The sequence below is a fragment of the Heterodontus francisci genome, chromosome 1 (genome assembly GCF_036365525.1).
Source record: "Heterodontus francisci isolate sHetFra1 chromosome 1, sHetFra1.hap1, whole genome shotgun sequence".
Classification (NCBI taxonomy): Eukaryota; Metazoa; Chordata; class Chondrichthyes; order Heterodontiformes; family Heterodontidae; genus Heterodontus; species Heterodontus francisci.
Window position 1 is genome coordinate 274,210,544 of NC_090371.1, and position 15,527 is coordinate 274,226,070.

At 43.3% G+C, this 15,527-nt stretch overlaps 1 protein-coding gene across 12 annotated transcripts in view; it reads left to right on the forward strand.

Moving 5' to 3' along the window:
• Nucleotides 1-15,527, forward strand: part of lef1 (lymphoid enhancer-binding factor 1) — a 156,032-nt gene that overhangs the window by 127,414 nt on the left and 13,091 nt on the right. For 4 of the 12 annotated variants that reach the window (XM_068045372.1, XM_068045353.1, XM_068045383.1 and 1 more), the window contains exons 10-11: nucleotides 3,869-4,010; nucleotides 12,991-14,352. The exons of 3 other annotated variants lie outside the window; for them this stretch is intronic. In XM_068045372.1, coding sequence (XP_067901473.1) covers nucleotides 3,869-4,010; nucleotides 12,991-13,117 — 269 coding nt within the window. In that variant the 3' untranslated portion in view covers nucleotides 13,118-14,352. Of the gene's footprint in view, nucleotides 1-3,868; nucleotides 4,011-12,990; nucleotides 14,353-15,527 lie in introns of those variants that run through there. 5 more of the 12 variants (XM_068045391.1, XM_068045400.1, XM_068045408.1 and 2 more) reach the window with 2 other exon arrangements.

Below are 15,527 nucleotides of genomic sequence, written 5' to 3' on the forward strand. Positions count from 1 at the left end.
TCTTTGGTGGGTTGGAATGCTTTGGACATCCGAGAGATCTAAACATTGTAGGGTGCTTAAGATTGTCCTCTGCTGAAGTCTGTATCTGTGAAATTGTCATTCAGTTGCCTCGACAGCACACAGACTAAAATCAAAGATTTGTTGTTTCCTGGATGAATGACTCCAATTGTTGCTGTAATTATAGCTTTTTGTTCTAAGATTGGATCAGATATTTTGTTGCTGTCTTCTCTAAAGCAGCTCAGACATTGAGCTTACTGGCCGGCTCATTTTGGTTTTGTGATACTAGCCTGGAGCTTGCAAATAGATCACAAGACAGTGGATGAGAGCAGCTATTTGTAGCAACCATTTCAGAGCTCTTCATACAGTGTAACCTTGTTTTCTTTCCCCTGCTGTTGGAAACTGATTTGAAGAGAACAGGATCTTGTTTGTGCTCTATGGTTTTTCTTTTTGCAGCTGTGAAGCCTGTGTGATACACTGGGCATCAAATATGTGAAACAGGGACAGGCTCGGCCTACTGTCTGTGAAAAACGATGAGATGAACAGCCTAGTACTGTATTGGATCAGGTGCTTATGGCCTGTAATCCTGCTTCAGCACACTTGCTTTATTGCCAACATGCTCAAGCAGATCATTTGGATTTTAAAACATTTTGTTGATCTATTGGTTCATTTTTAGGCGATGGTTTGTGCTGCTCTGCATTTCACACTTGTGAGGCATTGAATTTTGTGTGACCTCCCAGTTGTAGTGTGCTGCTGGCAATGTGCCTGTACACGAGCCGTAACCAATTAGTAGGCCAAAGTTTTCTTGCTACTAAACTAAGAATGAAGGCAGCCCATTGTATTTAACATTTGAACCTGAATTTAAGACACAAACATCAGAATGCCAAGAGACACTGGACTTGATTCAACTTATCGGGGTAGCACGGTCATGTACCACAAGACAGCTTGGTGCAGTTTTGCACCTCCCCTATTTTATAGCATTATTGATCTATATTGAGTTACTGTGGGATGGCGAGCTATAACCTGGCAAGGAGCAAATGTCAGAGGCAAGTTGTTTCTGTGACGATTCCTGTACTATTTTGATGACAGCCATAGTGAAAGCTGAGTTGGAAAAGAAGTGGAAGATCAGCGGGTAACATACAACACAGTGGATTCAGCTTTTGAGAACTGCAAACATTTTTAAGTTAATTCCCCAATCACCCAAGAGAAAAGATAAGTCCCGCTGTTGCCTGCACATGTGTATGACTCTGGGGGAGTAACGTTAATATTTTACAATAAAACCTAAGAAGTGTCCTAACCATTTGAGGATCCTGCCAGTTACTGGTTAGACCAAGGATACCTCAAGCAGCATCAGCAATACTGTCAAAGTCACATGGGGTTCATTTGCCATTGTGCAATATAGTGTGAAGCGGGTGGCCGTGAATCAGCAACGCGTTTCACATCTTTCCTGCTTTTTATTTCCATTAAGCCGATGGAAATGGAAAACCAGGAGCAATGTCAAACACGCTGCTGATCCACTACCACCCATTTACATTATCACATAAAGTTAAAATGACTCCCATAGTTTCTGTGTTGCTTCTTGTCTGTCTACATGATGAAGAATTCAATTGAGTAAAACACTTCTCTATGAAAATATAGATATAATTATAATTGATATATATATATATATGTTTGGGTATATATACATATATTTAAATATATTTACATATTCACAAATCTATACATTTTGTATATTTATCTTTCAAATATTTGCATATATTCATATATATGTATACATTTGTATATATTTATATATTTAATGACATATTTGCATTGAACATTCCTTTTCTTTGGCTTCCCATGTTGACTGGACATATTTATAGGTCTTCAGGCTGAGGATTTGCAAAAGGATAAATTTTATCAATTTCCAAGCTTGGGACATAGCTTCTCTTGCCAGGAATGCATATTGAGAAATTTGGTCAGCAGATCCTACAGGATTTTCTACCTATTAACAGGAGTGTGAGAGCTTAAAACATGGCTGATTGCAGGTGTGTGTCTGTGTGAACAAGAATGGTGAGAATGTAAAACACGAGAAAAGTTCAAGCACGCAACTGATTAAATTAAAAAGGTTATATGTACTGCAAATTTTCTGCGTGGTGTTGGTTAATGGGTGGATCCGAAATCTGTAGGACTGAGCAAAGGTACGTTTGAAACATGGCTATTTCATTGAAACATGGCCATTCCCGCGAAACATGGCCATTCCAATGAAACATGGTCATTCCCGCAAGACATGGCCATTCCAATGAAACATGGTCATTCCCGCGAAACATGGCCATTCCATTGAAACATGGCCATTCCTGCGAAACATGGCCATTCCTGCGAAACATGGCCATTCCATTGAAACATGGCCATTCCTGCGAAACATGGCCATTCCATTGAAACATGGCCATTCCTGCGAAACATGGCCATTCCTGCGAAACATGGCCATTCCATTGAAACATGGCCATTCCCGCGAAACATGGCCATTCCATTGAAACATGGCCATTCCAATGAAACATGGTCATTCCATTGAAACATGGCCATTCCATTGAAACATGGCCATTCCTGCGAAACATGGCCATTCCTGCGAAACATGGCCATTCCATTGAAACATGGCCATTCCAATGAAACATGGTCATTCCCGCGAAACATGGCCGTTCCGTGAAACATGGCAACTCCATTGAAACATGGCCATTCTAATGAAATATAGCCATTCCAGTGAAAAATTGCCACTCCATTGAAACATGGCCACGCTAACCTATTTGTTAATGTGGATAAGCTGAAAGATCACTTGCAAATATAGTAGTTTTGTTTCAGTCACCAGTCAAAAAGGAATTTTTTGTCAAAAGTGGCAGGAAGTAGTGTACAGCAGGACACTGTCATGGTGTGCCTCTCAGGTTGGCTCCTTAGGAAGTGCTCCTGTTTAAGAGATGGGCACCTACTTTAAAAAATCACACTAAAGGGCTGAATTTTTAGAACTTTAAAAAAATGGCACAGCGCACGCATGAGGTGTGCACCGTTGAGCCACTGCGATATTTAGTGTGGCGTCTCATTTACATGGAGGGGGTGGAACACCCACCCCCAATGTCATGGGGGGGGGTGGGTGCTGCGCCCCCGGTAACGGCGTTGGTGCTACTGCGCAGACGCCGCTGCCATTTTTAAAAGGCTTCAGGCCCTTCCGAGGTATTTAAATTTTTAAAGGGACAGTTTAAAAAAAATGTAAATTTTATACAAAGTTCCAATCCCCTCTGCCGCCCCGCCAATGACTAATCAGTTTATTAATTGCCCTCTCCCCCCCAAAAAAAATTTCTTCCCATCCTGAACTTTCCCCCCAGAACTTTGGTTACTTTGACCTTCAACCCCTTTCCACCATCCGCTCAAACAATAGCAAGAGTTTTCCCTGCTCCCCCATGCTGCCCTGAAAACTTCACTCCTCTCCCCTCCCCATCAGTGTGCCGCCTCGGGCGCGGGAGTTCCGACAACCGGCCGGTATATCGGCGTGAGACTGCTGTCGCGACGAAGTAAGTAATTATGCTTTCATTAACATTTATTTAAATATTTTAATTAAGTTGCTGTCACCGAGCCGCGGGGGTGGGGGGGCCACCATGAGGCCTTGCCACCACCGGTGATACGGGGCGGGGCCTTCCCGACATCGAGTCCCTTAGCAGGCCTCTCCCACAGGTATTTTCCAGGCCCCTCCCCCGCCCTCCCCCCGACGTCGGGGGGCTGGTAAAATCCAGCCCAAAGTGTTGGAAATTTATTTATTTATAAAATGTTGTCTCTGGTATATACGTCTGATTGCACAATAGAAAATGGAAGAAATAGTTGCAAAAGAACTTTCTGTCTACCACAGGAAGTGATTCAAAGGAACTTCCTGTGCACAACTCTGAAGCAGAATGGTTTTTGGATAATAGGATGATGCCCTTTTACCTGAATGAGCTACATGACACCATCAACTTTGTTCAGTTGGACACTTACAAAAACTCACTGTGTTGGTAAGTGATCTCCTCGCTTATCCACAGTATCAGGCTCTTCAAGGGAAACAACAGTTAATTCTGCACCTGCTCCATGAGCATGACTGAATAGTTAAGATCAAGCTGACCTGTTGAGACGAATAGTATAGATGTCATTAAGGGGAAGCTGGATAAATACATGAAGGAGAACGGAATAGAAAGATCCGTTGATAGGGTGAGATGAAGTAAGGTGCGAGGAGGCTCATGTGGAACAAAAACACCTGCATAGACCTGTTGGGCTGAATGGCCTGTTTTTGAGCTGTAAACATTATATAAAACTTTGTAACACTAGCTCCCAGTCACCAACACGTCCTATCTAAAATTCGCACCCTTGTATTTTAAAACCTTTCGTGGTCTTGCCCCTTCCTATCTTTTTGATCTCTTCCAGCCCTACAATTCTCCAAGAACTCTGCGGTCCTCTAACTCTGGCCTTTTAATGTATCCTCCCGCTCCGTTTGCCCCACCATTGATGGCCGTGCCTTCAGTCATCTGGGCCCTAAGCTCTAGAACTCCCTCTCTAAATCTCCTCTCCATTAAGATTCTGCTTCGCACCTACCAATCTGACCAAATCTTTATCCAGCCCTCCTAATATCTCCTCCCTTGGTTCAGTGCCAATTATTTTGAGTCTGATTAATCTTCTGTGAAGCAACTTGCGATAGTTTCCTTTGATAAAGGTGCTGTTTAAATGCAAGTTCTTGTAGGATTTCTGCTTCTGTATGGACAAAGGTCCCAAGCACTGAATACCCTCCCTAAACCTCTCCACCTCTCTCTCCTCCTTTAAGACACTGTTAAAACCAACTCTTTGATCAAGCTTTTGGTCATCTGGCCTAATAGCTCCTGATGTGGCTCGATGTCATATTATTTTATAATGCTCCTGTGAAGTGCCTTGGGATGTTTCATTATGTTAAAGGCACTCTATAAATATGTTATTCTTATTAATGGCTTTCCAACAGTGACCAGGTTTACATTTGAATAAAGGCTACCACCACCAACAACAATAATTTGCAGTTATACAGCACCTTAAGCATAGAAAAATATCCCACTGTGCTTCATAAAGGTGTAAGACAAAGAAGATGATAATAGGAGGTGTGGCCAAATGTTTGATCAAAGAGATGGGTTTTAAGGGTCTCAAGTATAGGAGGGGGAAGTGGTTTGTGGGGGAATTCCAGAGCTTGGGCCCAGGCAGTTGAAGGCACAGCTGCCAATGGTGGAGCAAAGAGAGGGTGAGAAATTCACTTGGGGCCAGAGTTGGAGGAACGTAGAGTTCAAGGGTGATTTAGGGCTGGAGGATGTTACATAGATTGGGAATGATGAGGACATGAAGGGATTTTAAACACAAGGATGGGAATTTTAAATTGGAGGTGTTGGGGCACTGGGAGCCAATTTAGGTCAGCAAGGACAAGTAAATGGGACTTGGTTCAGGATAGGATCCGGGGAGCAGAGTTAGGTAGCTTAGCCAGGAAAATCAGCTCTGTTGTGTCCATTTGAATTGTGAAAAGCACGCAGCAGTAGAATTACACACACATACCAATCCCGAAGACGAGCAAAAGCTGACCAACAACTTGAAAGAAAAAGCTGGCACAGCACCATCCCCTGCCTCCCGAAACGAATATAAGCCAGTGACACGGCAAAACAGGTAATTAAACTGAAAGTAACTTGTAACAAACATTTCTCCACTTGTAGTGGAAGGGGAAAAAAACATCATGAGGGTACAATTGTTGAAGGCATAAGATTTATTTTGGGGAGGAGGGTTCTGGCCTGGGTGCACCTGCTGCAGAATAATTTTTTTGACTCTTTATTTGGTGCATTGCCACCATTTTATATTCTGCAATGGACCAGCTGCTCCCCTGCTTCCTTCAATCCTCCCAGGTAGGTTTGTTATGACAAAGAATGAATTATTAATGATGATTAACATTGTCAACAAAAATCACTGGAAAATGGGCAACACGCCGACAAAGGTACGCTGATGAATTGTCCGGTCAGCTCTGGACTGGGAGCATGGAATTTCCTTTTAAGATGTTGAAAGCGGTGATAAGAATTTCCTACAGCTAATGGGTCTTGAAGTAAAAGAAATCCACAAGATTCTATGCCCCATTCCCACCACTGCTGAAATTCTTATCCTTGCCTTCATCACCTCTGGACTTGACCCCCACCGCCTCCAAGCTGCCCACATTCCCCCCCCTCCCCTCCCCCATATCCACTCTCCAACTAGTTCAATACTCCATCGGCCTTCTATCCCAACACACATTCTTCCACCTCCCCCCGCTTGTGTCCTCACCATCTTCTACTCAGAGAGTACTTGGTCATCATTTGTCCCCAGTGCATGATATCCTTAAAGCAATTAATAAATTGGAAAATGTGCAGTAAATACAAAACCATTTACTGAGATATCTGGGAGGGAGACAGAAGAGCAGCAGCTACAGGAGCTTCTGATCTCCTCCAAGCTTCCACTGAATTGTGCTCCACTCCTTGAATTGGTCTCCGCCGGTGCATCCCACCCCCTTTTTTGGCTTCGTTTCCACTCAGTACTGTGGTGAAGAAATGTTACTTGTGCCAAAGAGCTCGTCGTTGTTTATTGGTGAAGTCCTGGCTGTGCCCATTGGAAGCTTCTGTGAGGGTAAGGCAGTAATTACCAGGGTACTTTCAGATAATCCTCTAACACTGGTAGATTTATCTGGACCATTTAAAATAATATACTGAACACAGAAATAAAGGAAGTGGGCTCCTTCCTATGAAGGCTCAATAATCCACAGTTCCGTACGTTCTAACATTTTTTTAAAAAGCTCAAAAAACAATTTTTTATTAATACAAAGCACTCAACTCCTTAGAATCTGGAGCACAACCCCCCCCAAAGAAGCTTTGCAAACAAACAAGCAGATGGCACGTGATGCTCTAATGGGCAGTGCCACATGGCTAGACTGACAGCTGCACCAGAGACGTCTAATCTTGTGGCTGCACATGCATAGGAGAGCTTCACATAGCAGCAGAAGTGTTGTGGGGGTGACATGGGGACAGGGTGGGCAACAACAACAACTTGCATTTATATAGTGCCTTTAACATAGTAAACCTTCCCAAGGCACTTCATTGGAGCATTGTCAAACAAAGTTTGACACTGAGCCACATAAGGAGATATTAGGACATGTGATCAAAAGTTTGGTCAAAAGGGTAGGTTTTAAGGAGTGACTTCAAGGAGTAGAGAGAATGTTACCACATGTGTTGGGAAACACCGATGGTTGGTATGTTTGTAGAATCTGCCATTCCAAACATTCGTCATGTCTAGCAAGAAACTTTCTTATTCTGTCTTTCATGACCTTAGGATGCCCCAAAGTGCTTTTCAGACAATTAAGTACTTTTGAAGTGTTGTCATTGTATGGAAACATGGCAGCCAAATTGTGCACAGGAAGATCCAACAAATAGTAATAAGGTAATGGCTTAGTGATGTTGGTTGAGGGGAAAATGTGTGCCAGACATTTGGAGAATGCCCCTGCTGTTCTTTAAATGGTGCAATGGGATCTTTTACATCCACCTGAGAGGGCAGTCAGGGACAGAGAGGACAGTTTTAAAGTCTCATCCAAAAGACGGCACCTTCAACAGCATAAACACTTCACCGGAGTGCCGGTCTGGAATATGCTCTCAAGTCTTTAGAGTAGGACCTGAACCCACGATGTTCTGCCATGGAGGCAAGAGTGTTGCCACTGAGACATAGCTGGCATTGCTGGGATAAGAGCTTTGAACAGATTGGCATTCAAGTGAGATGCTACTGGTCACAGGCTGATGGTGGCATCCGTGAGAAAAATGTGAGATGATAAAGTGCCATATTAAAATGGATAAGCTTGCGTTTGATTTTTTTCCCCCACTGTTCTTATAATATAATATTCATTTATAATACATCCGGTGACAACAATCAGTCAATACTAGGTTGAGCATCAGAAGTTGCCGGCAACTGAAGCTTTCTCAAGGCTAGATATTTGTGATATGGTGAGCCACATTTGAAAAGCAGCTTGCCACACAACTTTTGTTACTGGGAAATCCTTAATTAAAATAAATAATCCATTCATATCCACTTGTCTTATTCAAGCTATCTTGTTTCTAAAAAAGAATATATTAACAAAATATATAATCTATTTTAATGCTTATTTATAATCTGCAGCAAGTGGCATTTGCATTATAAATAACTAAATCATGAATTTCAAAGTGCTTTAGGCAAACTTAGTGTTTGGTATGTATTACTGAATGACATTATTTAAATAAAATTGGATTTATATATATGTAACAATTATAATTATATTAAAAAATTATAATTGTTATGAATGATATTTATATATAAACACCATGATTGACAGGAAACAGAGTCATTACCTGAAGCAGAAATACTGCAAACTGAAGTGCTGTAAATGTAATTGAGTTGACATTGTAACCACATTTGAAATGTCACACGCACATTTGTGTGTGTGTATGGGGGGGCGGGGAGATTTAATAGAGTGAGGTCAGTGCTCTCGTTTCTGAATTAGAAGTCTGTGGGTTCAAGACCGACTGCAGAATATGAGCAGCTAATCCAGGTTGACAATCCTGTGCCCTGCTGAGGGAGTGCTGCCTGGTTAGATGTGCTACACTTTTAGATAAGGTGTTAAAACACCTGATCGTTCAGCTGCATTGAAAAAGATCTTCACAGAAGAACGAGGAACTCTTCTGGTGTCCTGCTCCATGTTCTTCTCTTGACCAAAAACAGGCACGTATTTCAAATGCCATGTTGTTTGTGGGACCTTGCTGTGTGTATTTGCCCGCATAACAATGACTGTATTTCACAAGTTGATAATGTGTTATGAGGCTCTTCGGGCCATTCTGAGGATCTGATCAGGGAGAAGCTCATTATTGCTCCCCGCATGTTTAAAAAAGTACCTGTTTGAGTGCTCATTTTCAGCCCTTGAAATGAAGGCTCCACTGGACACGAGTACAGATGCCTTGGAGAGTAACTTCATGGGGAAGCTCAGGGCTCAGTCTCTGGGGCTAGACCAAACTGGGAGAAGTCACTACGGCATGGAAGCTGTAGACAAATGCCATTTTCCTGGCTGGAGCTTCTCCTGATCAAGACCCAAATGTCATTCCAGGGGATTCCTGCTACAGCCTGGTGCCTCCGTGACTGATCCCTGGTTTGATTTGAGGCCCAAAATGGCAGGTCTCCATGGACCTCAAAATCAACAGAATATTAGGCAGGGAATTTTTATAATCTAGATAGTGAAAGCATATCCCTCACCTTCCCAGCTTGATCCTCCTCTATTAAAGCAACACAGCAACATTCAAACAAAAGGGAAAATATTAATTCTCCATCTCCGTGATGGATCAATACAGTTCCCTTTCAGCTCTTGGTGGGTTGACTTGGGCATTGGAAATCTCCATGACCGTCATAACGGGTGCTCTGAGCAGAAAGAATTTATATTATTTATATCATTTATATAGCAACTTTCATGTCCTCAGCTGCTCTGCTACCAATGAATTAGATTTGGAATATAGTCAAACACAGCAATCAATTTGCGCACAGCAAGGTGCCACAAACAGCAAATGTGGTAACCTGTTTTTAGTGATGTTGATTTAGACCTAAATGTTGGCTAGGACATGGGGAGAATAGTGCCATGGGATCTTTTACATCCACCTGAGAGGGAAGACAGGGCTTTGGTTTAACGTTTCATCCAAAAGACAACACCTCTGACAAAACAGCAGTCCCTCAGTATTGTACTGGACTGCCAGCCTGGATTATTTACATGGGATATGCAGAATAACATACTGTGGAGCACAGCAACAATGCAGTACTAAAATTGAACCTTCCATGGCTGAGATTGAGTTCCAAGTCAAATGAAATTTTAAACAGTGATAGAATAGGGCTTGGGGAGGACAACCTGATAAATATAGGGGCCCAGAGGCGTGAAGTTGCATATGAATTAAAGTATGATCGCAAATATAGTCCCAGGCAGTCAGGTTAGAGAATAATATATCACTTCCAGCTGGGGATTGACAGCTCCCTCTATTGAATTAGTTGTACAAAGATTCCCACCGTGAGCAGACGGTCAGGTGCTGCATTGTAGCTGCAACATCGGTTTTTGCAGGGCTACTTTGCTTTCTGGGATGGGAGATTTCTAGTCTTTAGTTGGCGGAGAAGTACTGAGCTGGAAGATGTTGTGATCCGGGGCTGGATGAGCAAAGTCACCTTTGAGGAGTAATATTTTTAAACATCCCAAAATTTGAGAGTCCTGTTGCTACTCGCAGCTTACACTGAAACTGAGAAATTTGTGAAAGAGACCTGAGAGACCAATGGGACTGACGAGCAAACTCACATTCTTCATTTATTGGCAGCCGTTAGCTCCTGTGTTTTATTTTGTTCTCCACCTCCTTTCCTGAAGGAACTGACTTTGTTGTGATACAAGTTCATAGTCACCAAGTGTTCTCTGATGTCTCGTCCAAGTGACCATTCTTGATATGTTACCTCAAGTTTTGTTGAGTTTACTGTACAGAAACAGGCCATTTGGCCCATCCGGTCTAAGCTGATAATACTGCACATGAGCCTCCTCCCACCCTACTTCATCTAACCTTTATCAGCATGACCTCCTATTCCTTTAACCCCCATGTGCTTAGCTAGCGTCCCCTTAAATGCATCTATGCTGCTTGCCTCAACTACTCCATGTGGTAGGAGTTCCACATTCTAACCAATCTTTGGGTAAAGAAGTGGCTCCTGAATTCCCTATTGGATTTATTAGTGACTGCTATATATTTGGGGAACTGGGTAGCTTAGTTGGTTAGATGGTTAGCATGTGGTACAGAATAGTATCAACAGTGCAGGTTCAATTCCTATTCCAGTCTGAGAAAGGCAATGGGGAAACCACCTCATATACTCTCTTCCTGAGCTATGCTTACCACTCCTGGGTGGAGGAAAGAAAGCAGAAGTCCTGCTCTTGGGCAGACCACCACCACAGCATCATACATTTATGCCCCCTAGTTTTTGAATCCCCTACGTTTCTATGTCGACCCTAGTGAACCTCTTCACCATTTTAAAGACTTTTTAGCAGGTCACCTCTCAGCCTTCGCTTATCTAGAGAAAAGAAACTCAGCCTGTTCAGTCATTCCTGTTAGTTATACCCTCTCAATTCTGGTATCATCCTTTTAAATCTTTTTTGCACCTTCTCCATGCGTCTATATCCTTCTTAACAGATGGAGACCTCAGCTGTACACAGTACTCCAAGTCTGGTCTAACCAAGATTCTGTACAAGCTTAACATGACTTCCCTGTTTTTCAATTCAATTCCTTTCAGGATGGATCCCAGTGCTTGGTTTGGTTTTAAGGGCTTATATTAACCTGAGTCGTTACTTTCAGTGATTAGTGTATTTGTACCCCTAGATCTTTTGCTCCTTTAGCCCATTTATATGTGAGCTGTGAGCTAAGTGGTGGTGGGCTAAGTATCTACAAAAAACTTCCACAGCCAGTATTAAACCAGTCCTCAGCTGAAAGCTGAGCGTACAACAGGAGTCAGAGGATAGAAAGAACAAAAAAAGAAAGACTTGCATTTATATAACATCTTTCCCAACTTCAGGCTACTGCAAAGCACATTACAGCCAACAAAGCACTTTTAAAGCGTAGTCACTGTTGTAATGTAGAGAACACAACAGTCAAATTTGTGCACAGCAAGTTCCCACAAACAGCAATGAGAAAAACGACCAGATAATCTGTTTTAGGTGTTGGTTGAGTAGCAAATGCTGCCCAGAACACTGGGGTAATTACCCTGCTCTTCTTCAAATAATGTCACTATATTTTTACATTCACCTGAGAGGACAGACAGGGCCTTGGTTTGACCACTCAATGGAAAGACAGCACCTCCCTCAGTACTGCATTGGATTTTGGCCAGGACAACTGCTGTTCTTCAAATAGTGCCATGGGATCTATTGCATCCACCTGAGAGGATAGACATGGCCTCAGTTTAGCATCACATCCGAAAGATGGCACCTCTGACAGTACAGCACTCCCCTCAGTACTGAAGTGGAGTGTGATCAGCAGCAGGAACCCTGACTGATTTCCTAGCCCAGGAATGTGAAGGCTAACTGCAACACCTTTACAACAGCCCCAGAAATCAGCTAACTCGGCGACAACCAGAATCTGAACCTCGAGCCTTTCCAGCCCCTTTTGCCAAGGCACTTATGCAACAGGCATCAGGAGAGCACAGCCAAGCAAATGAATTGGAGAATACAATGTGTGGTAGGGACCTCGAGTGACTTGCTCTGATGTGTGTAATTTTATTTTTACGACTGTGAAATTATCATGGCAGGGACCATGAAATAAATAAAGTCTAGCTTTCTACATAACTCTGTATTGTCTGTTTATCTCCTAATCAGTAAAAAGAGTTGTGGAACACACTGCCCGGTGTGACATTGAGCCAGGCAGACCACAACAGTCCAATGTTCAGTCCCTGGCCCCGGGCTGAGTTATTTGAACTGCAATTTGTAGGGGAAAATGCTACAATTGATCTCCAGATTTTTGTCCTAGAGAGGGGGATGAAATCAGCCAGGGTTCCTGCTCCTCATCACTCTTCAGTGACTCCTGCTAGGAAGCGCACGCATGGATGTTAAAGCAAGGGCAGGGTCGGACTAGAGTGTGATGCCTCTGTTGGAGGAATAGCCTGCCCCCAACTCACTGTCTGAGCGCACTTGTTAAGTTACCTGAGGGAGGTTGGTACATGAGGAACCTTATTTCAGCATGTGCCAATGACCAAGGAGGAGGATCGAGTGGAAAATCAGAAGAAGAAGAAAACTAAGGGGATGAAATGGCGGAGAGGTAGCCAGGCAAAATCGGTCCCCTCTGCATTTGAAAATAATTGCGGGAATTTTTGCGGGGGTTTTTTTTAAGTGCTTAAAGTTTGTATTTTCTTTCTTGGATTACTCTTGCCTCCCCGTATATTCATTTGTTTATTTCCTTCTCGCAGGCCACTCACCAAAACTCCTCCTCCTCCAGCCAGGAGAGCAGGATGGGTTGGGCCACAGACTTCTCCGGGACTGTCAGCAGCGCTGTTCCATCATCAGCCAGCAGAAAGCGCAGGTCAAGTGGGGTGAGCCAGACGATGTCAGTTTTTTCCCTCCTCCAGAGATGGAACGTCTCACTTCTAAGTGGTGCTCCATCTAGAAGCCCACCTGAAAACTGACACACACACAAAAAACACTCACCCGACTGAGGCAGACAGTTCTGAGTGGCGGGAGGCTCTTCGACTCGGAACATGGGACCATGCAGTTGGGACTTAAGCACTCAACAACTTGAGCAACTGGGCTGCTGTCAAGACTATTGTTTTAATTTGATCGTACCGCTGGACAACCCTGATTGCCTCCCGACTATCCCTTTTCTTTTCCATTTTACAAACTCTTACTGAGGAGGCTCTCGCCATGTAGGTTGCGCTTTGCACCGCATACTGTTCCCAGCCTGAAGTGAAACCAGCGCCCTGTATATTCACATTGCAAAGAGAGCAGGCCCCTTTCTTCATCCAGGGAGTCATTTTGCACGTGTGCTGTAGTGAGGAATTGAGGACAGTCGGGTTGTTTATTTTTTGGAAAGACTTTTTATCTGTAAGCTCATCCTCCAAGCGAGATCTCAACTCTCTGCTATGGTACACACACAGTCATTGCTCTAACTACTTGGAAGAAATGATATCTGAAATGGGATTGGAGGATACTAAGACAAATATACTGTATTGACCTTGTTTGGCATAAAGGAAATTTATACAGTCCCCACCTTGACTGCTACCTTTAACCCACTTCCCCGCCCCCAGCGTTTGGTTCTTACCACTTCTGACCACTGTTGCACTTCACGATTCACCTCCAGAAGCACTGTGATGCCACCATCAATGGCACTTTGTTATTGGCGAATGGGACATGTGCTTCAAGAGGGTTGATTTGATCCTGCTGGTGCTTCTCCTCCCCCGTCCTCCCAGGAGGTGGACTGCTCTGTGCAGTGGCCCTGCTGAACTCACACAGTAGGGGCCACAGTTTAACCCTGCGAGCGAGAGCTGGCAGTTCAAGAGCTGCCACTCTAGGACACCGAGGCTCCTTTAGAGCTACTGTGGGATTGCTTTATTTAAAAGAAAAAAAACTGGAACAAAATATTAAATGGTGTCTTTTTATTAATGAGTATTTTGATTGAACTGATGGGACAGATTTGTGGCAAAGAATACCTTTCACATTGCAGGCACAGCAGGGATTCTTGAGTAAGCTTTCTTGTGAGCTGTATCATTATACTTACTCCTTTTAAAGCAGATTTGGAATTTTAAAAATAAAGTCAAAATATGTTTTTTTTTTTAGCTTTTAGCGTGGTTTATCCTTTGTTCACATGCAGGCACTGTAAATCTTCTTTTGTGACATAAAGGATTGCAGTGGTTATGTTACTGGGTTAGTAATCCAGAGGCCTGGACTCATAATCCTAGAGGATGTGAGTTCAAACCCCACCATGACAGCTTGAGTTCATGTTTTTTAAAAATCGGGAAAATAAAAAGGCGTTATCAGTAAAAGTGATCATGAAGCTGTCAGATTGTCATAAAAACCCAACTTGTTTACTAATGCCCTTGAAGGAAGAAAATCTGCCGTCCTTATGTGGTCTGGCCTATATGCGGATGACTCTGAAGTGGCCTTACTAAACTCCTCAGCAACTAGGGATGAGCAATAAATGCTGGCATTACCAGTGATGTCCAAATCCTGAGAATGAATAAGAAAAAAAAAAAATCCCTTTCATGTGAAACCTGAATGGCAAGTGGCAACCGGAATTAACACAACTGCACTTTGAGCCTGGCAGACGTAAGGGTTCTACTTAAGAAGCACAGACTCCAGTTCAGGACCCGGATGAACTGTATTAACCTGCTGACATTGAAGGACACTTTCTGTTTGGCGCAGAAGATGCGAAAATCCCAACAGAAATGCATCTCATTTCCTCCGGTGAGGAAATGCATTCCTCATTGCTAATGGGAAGCAGCTTTGAATTTACTGTGTACGTTGCCTTGCTGCTGTGAACTTTATGGCTGGGAGCCCAAAGGCCTTTTCCTCTGCAGGAAGCCATGTGTTTTCATGTGAAGCTGACAGGAAAGCCTTCCTGGGAAGAGTAACCCGTGGCAGTCTTTGGAATTATAAGCAATGCAAAAAGGGGCGGAATAAATTAAACCTGTTCCCACTGGCACTTCTCTGATGTCCTATCAGTATTGAAATCAGAAGGCAAAAATTCACCTACTTTACCACCAGCACATGCTAGCTACAGCTCACTGCCTTTGCCGGTCTTTGGCAGCTCACGCTGTCACAGTGCGTCAGGTTTGGGAGGGGATTTTTCATGTTTCCTTTCCAGTTGGAACTCCATTTCAAGAAGCTGCAAAGTCGAGGATGTGCATGTAATCTTTCCATCACCAGCCGTCCGCTGTTAGTGCCGAGTTGATGATCCATCTCAGCCTCCTGAAATCCCCAGCATCACAGATGCCAGACTTCAGCCAATTCG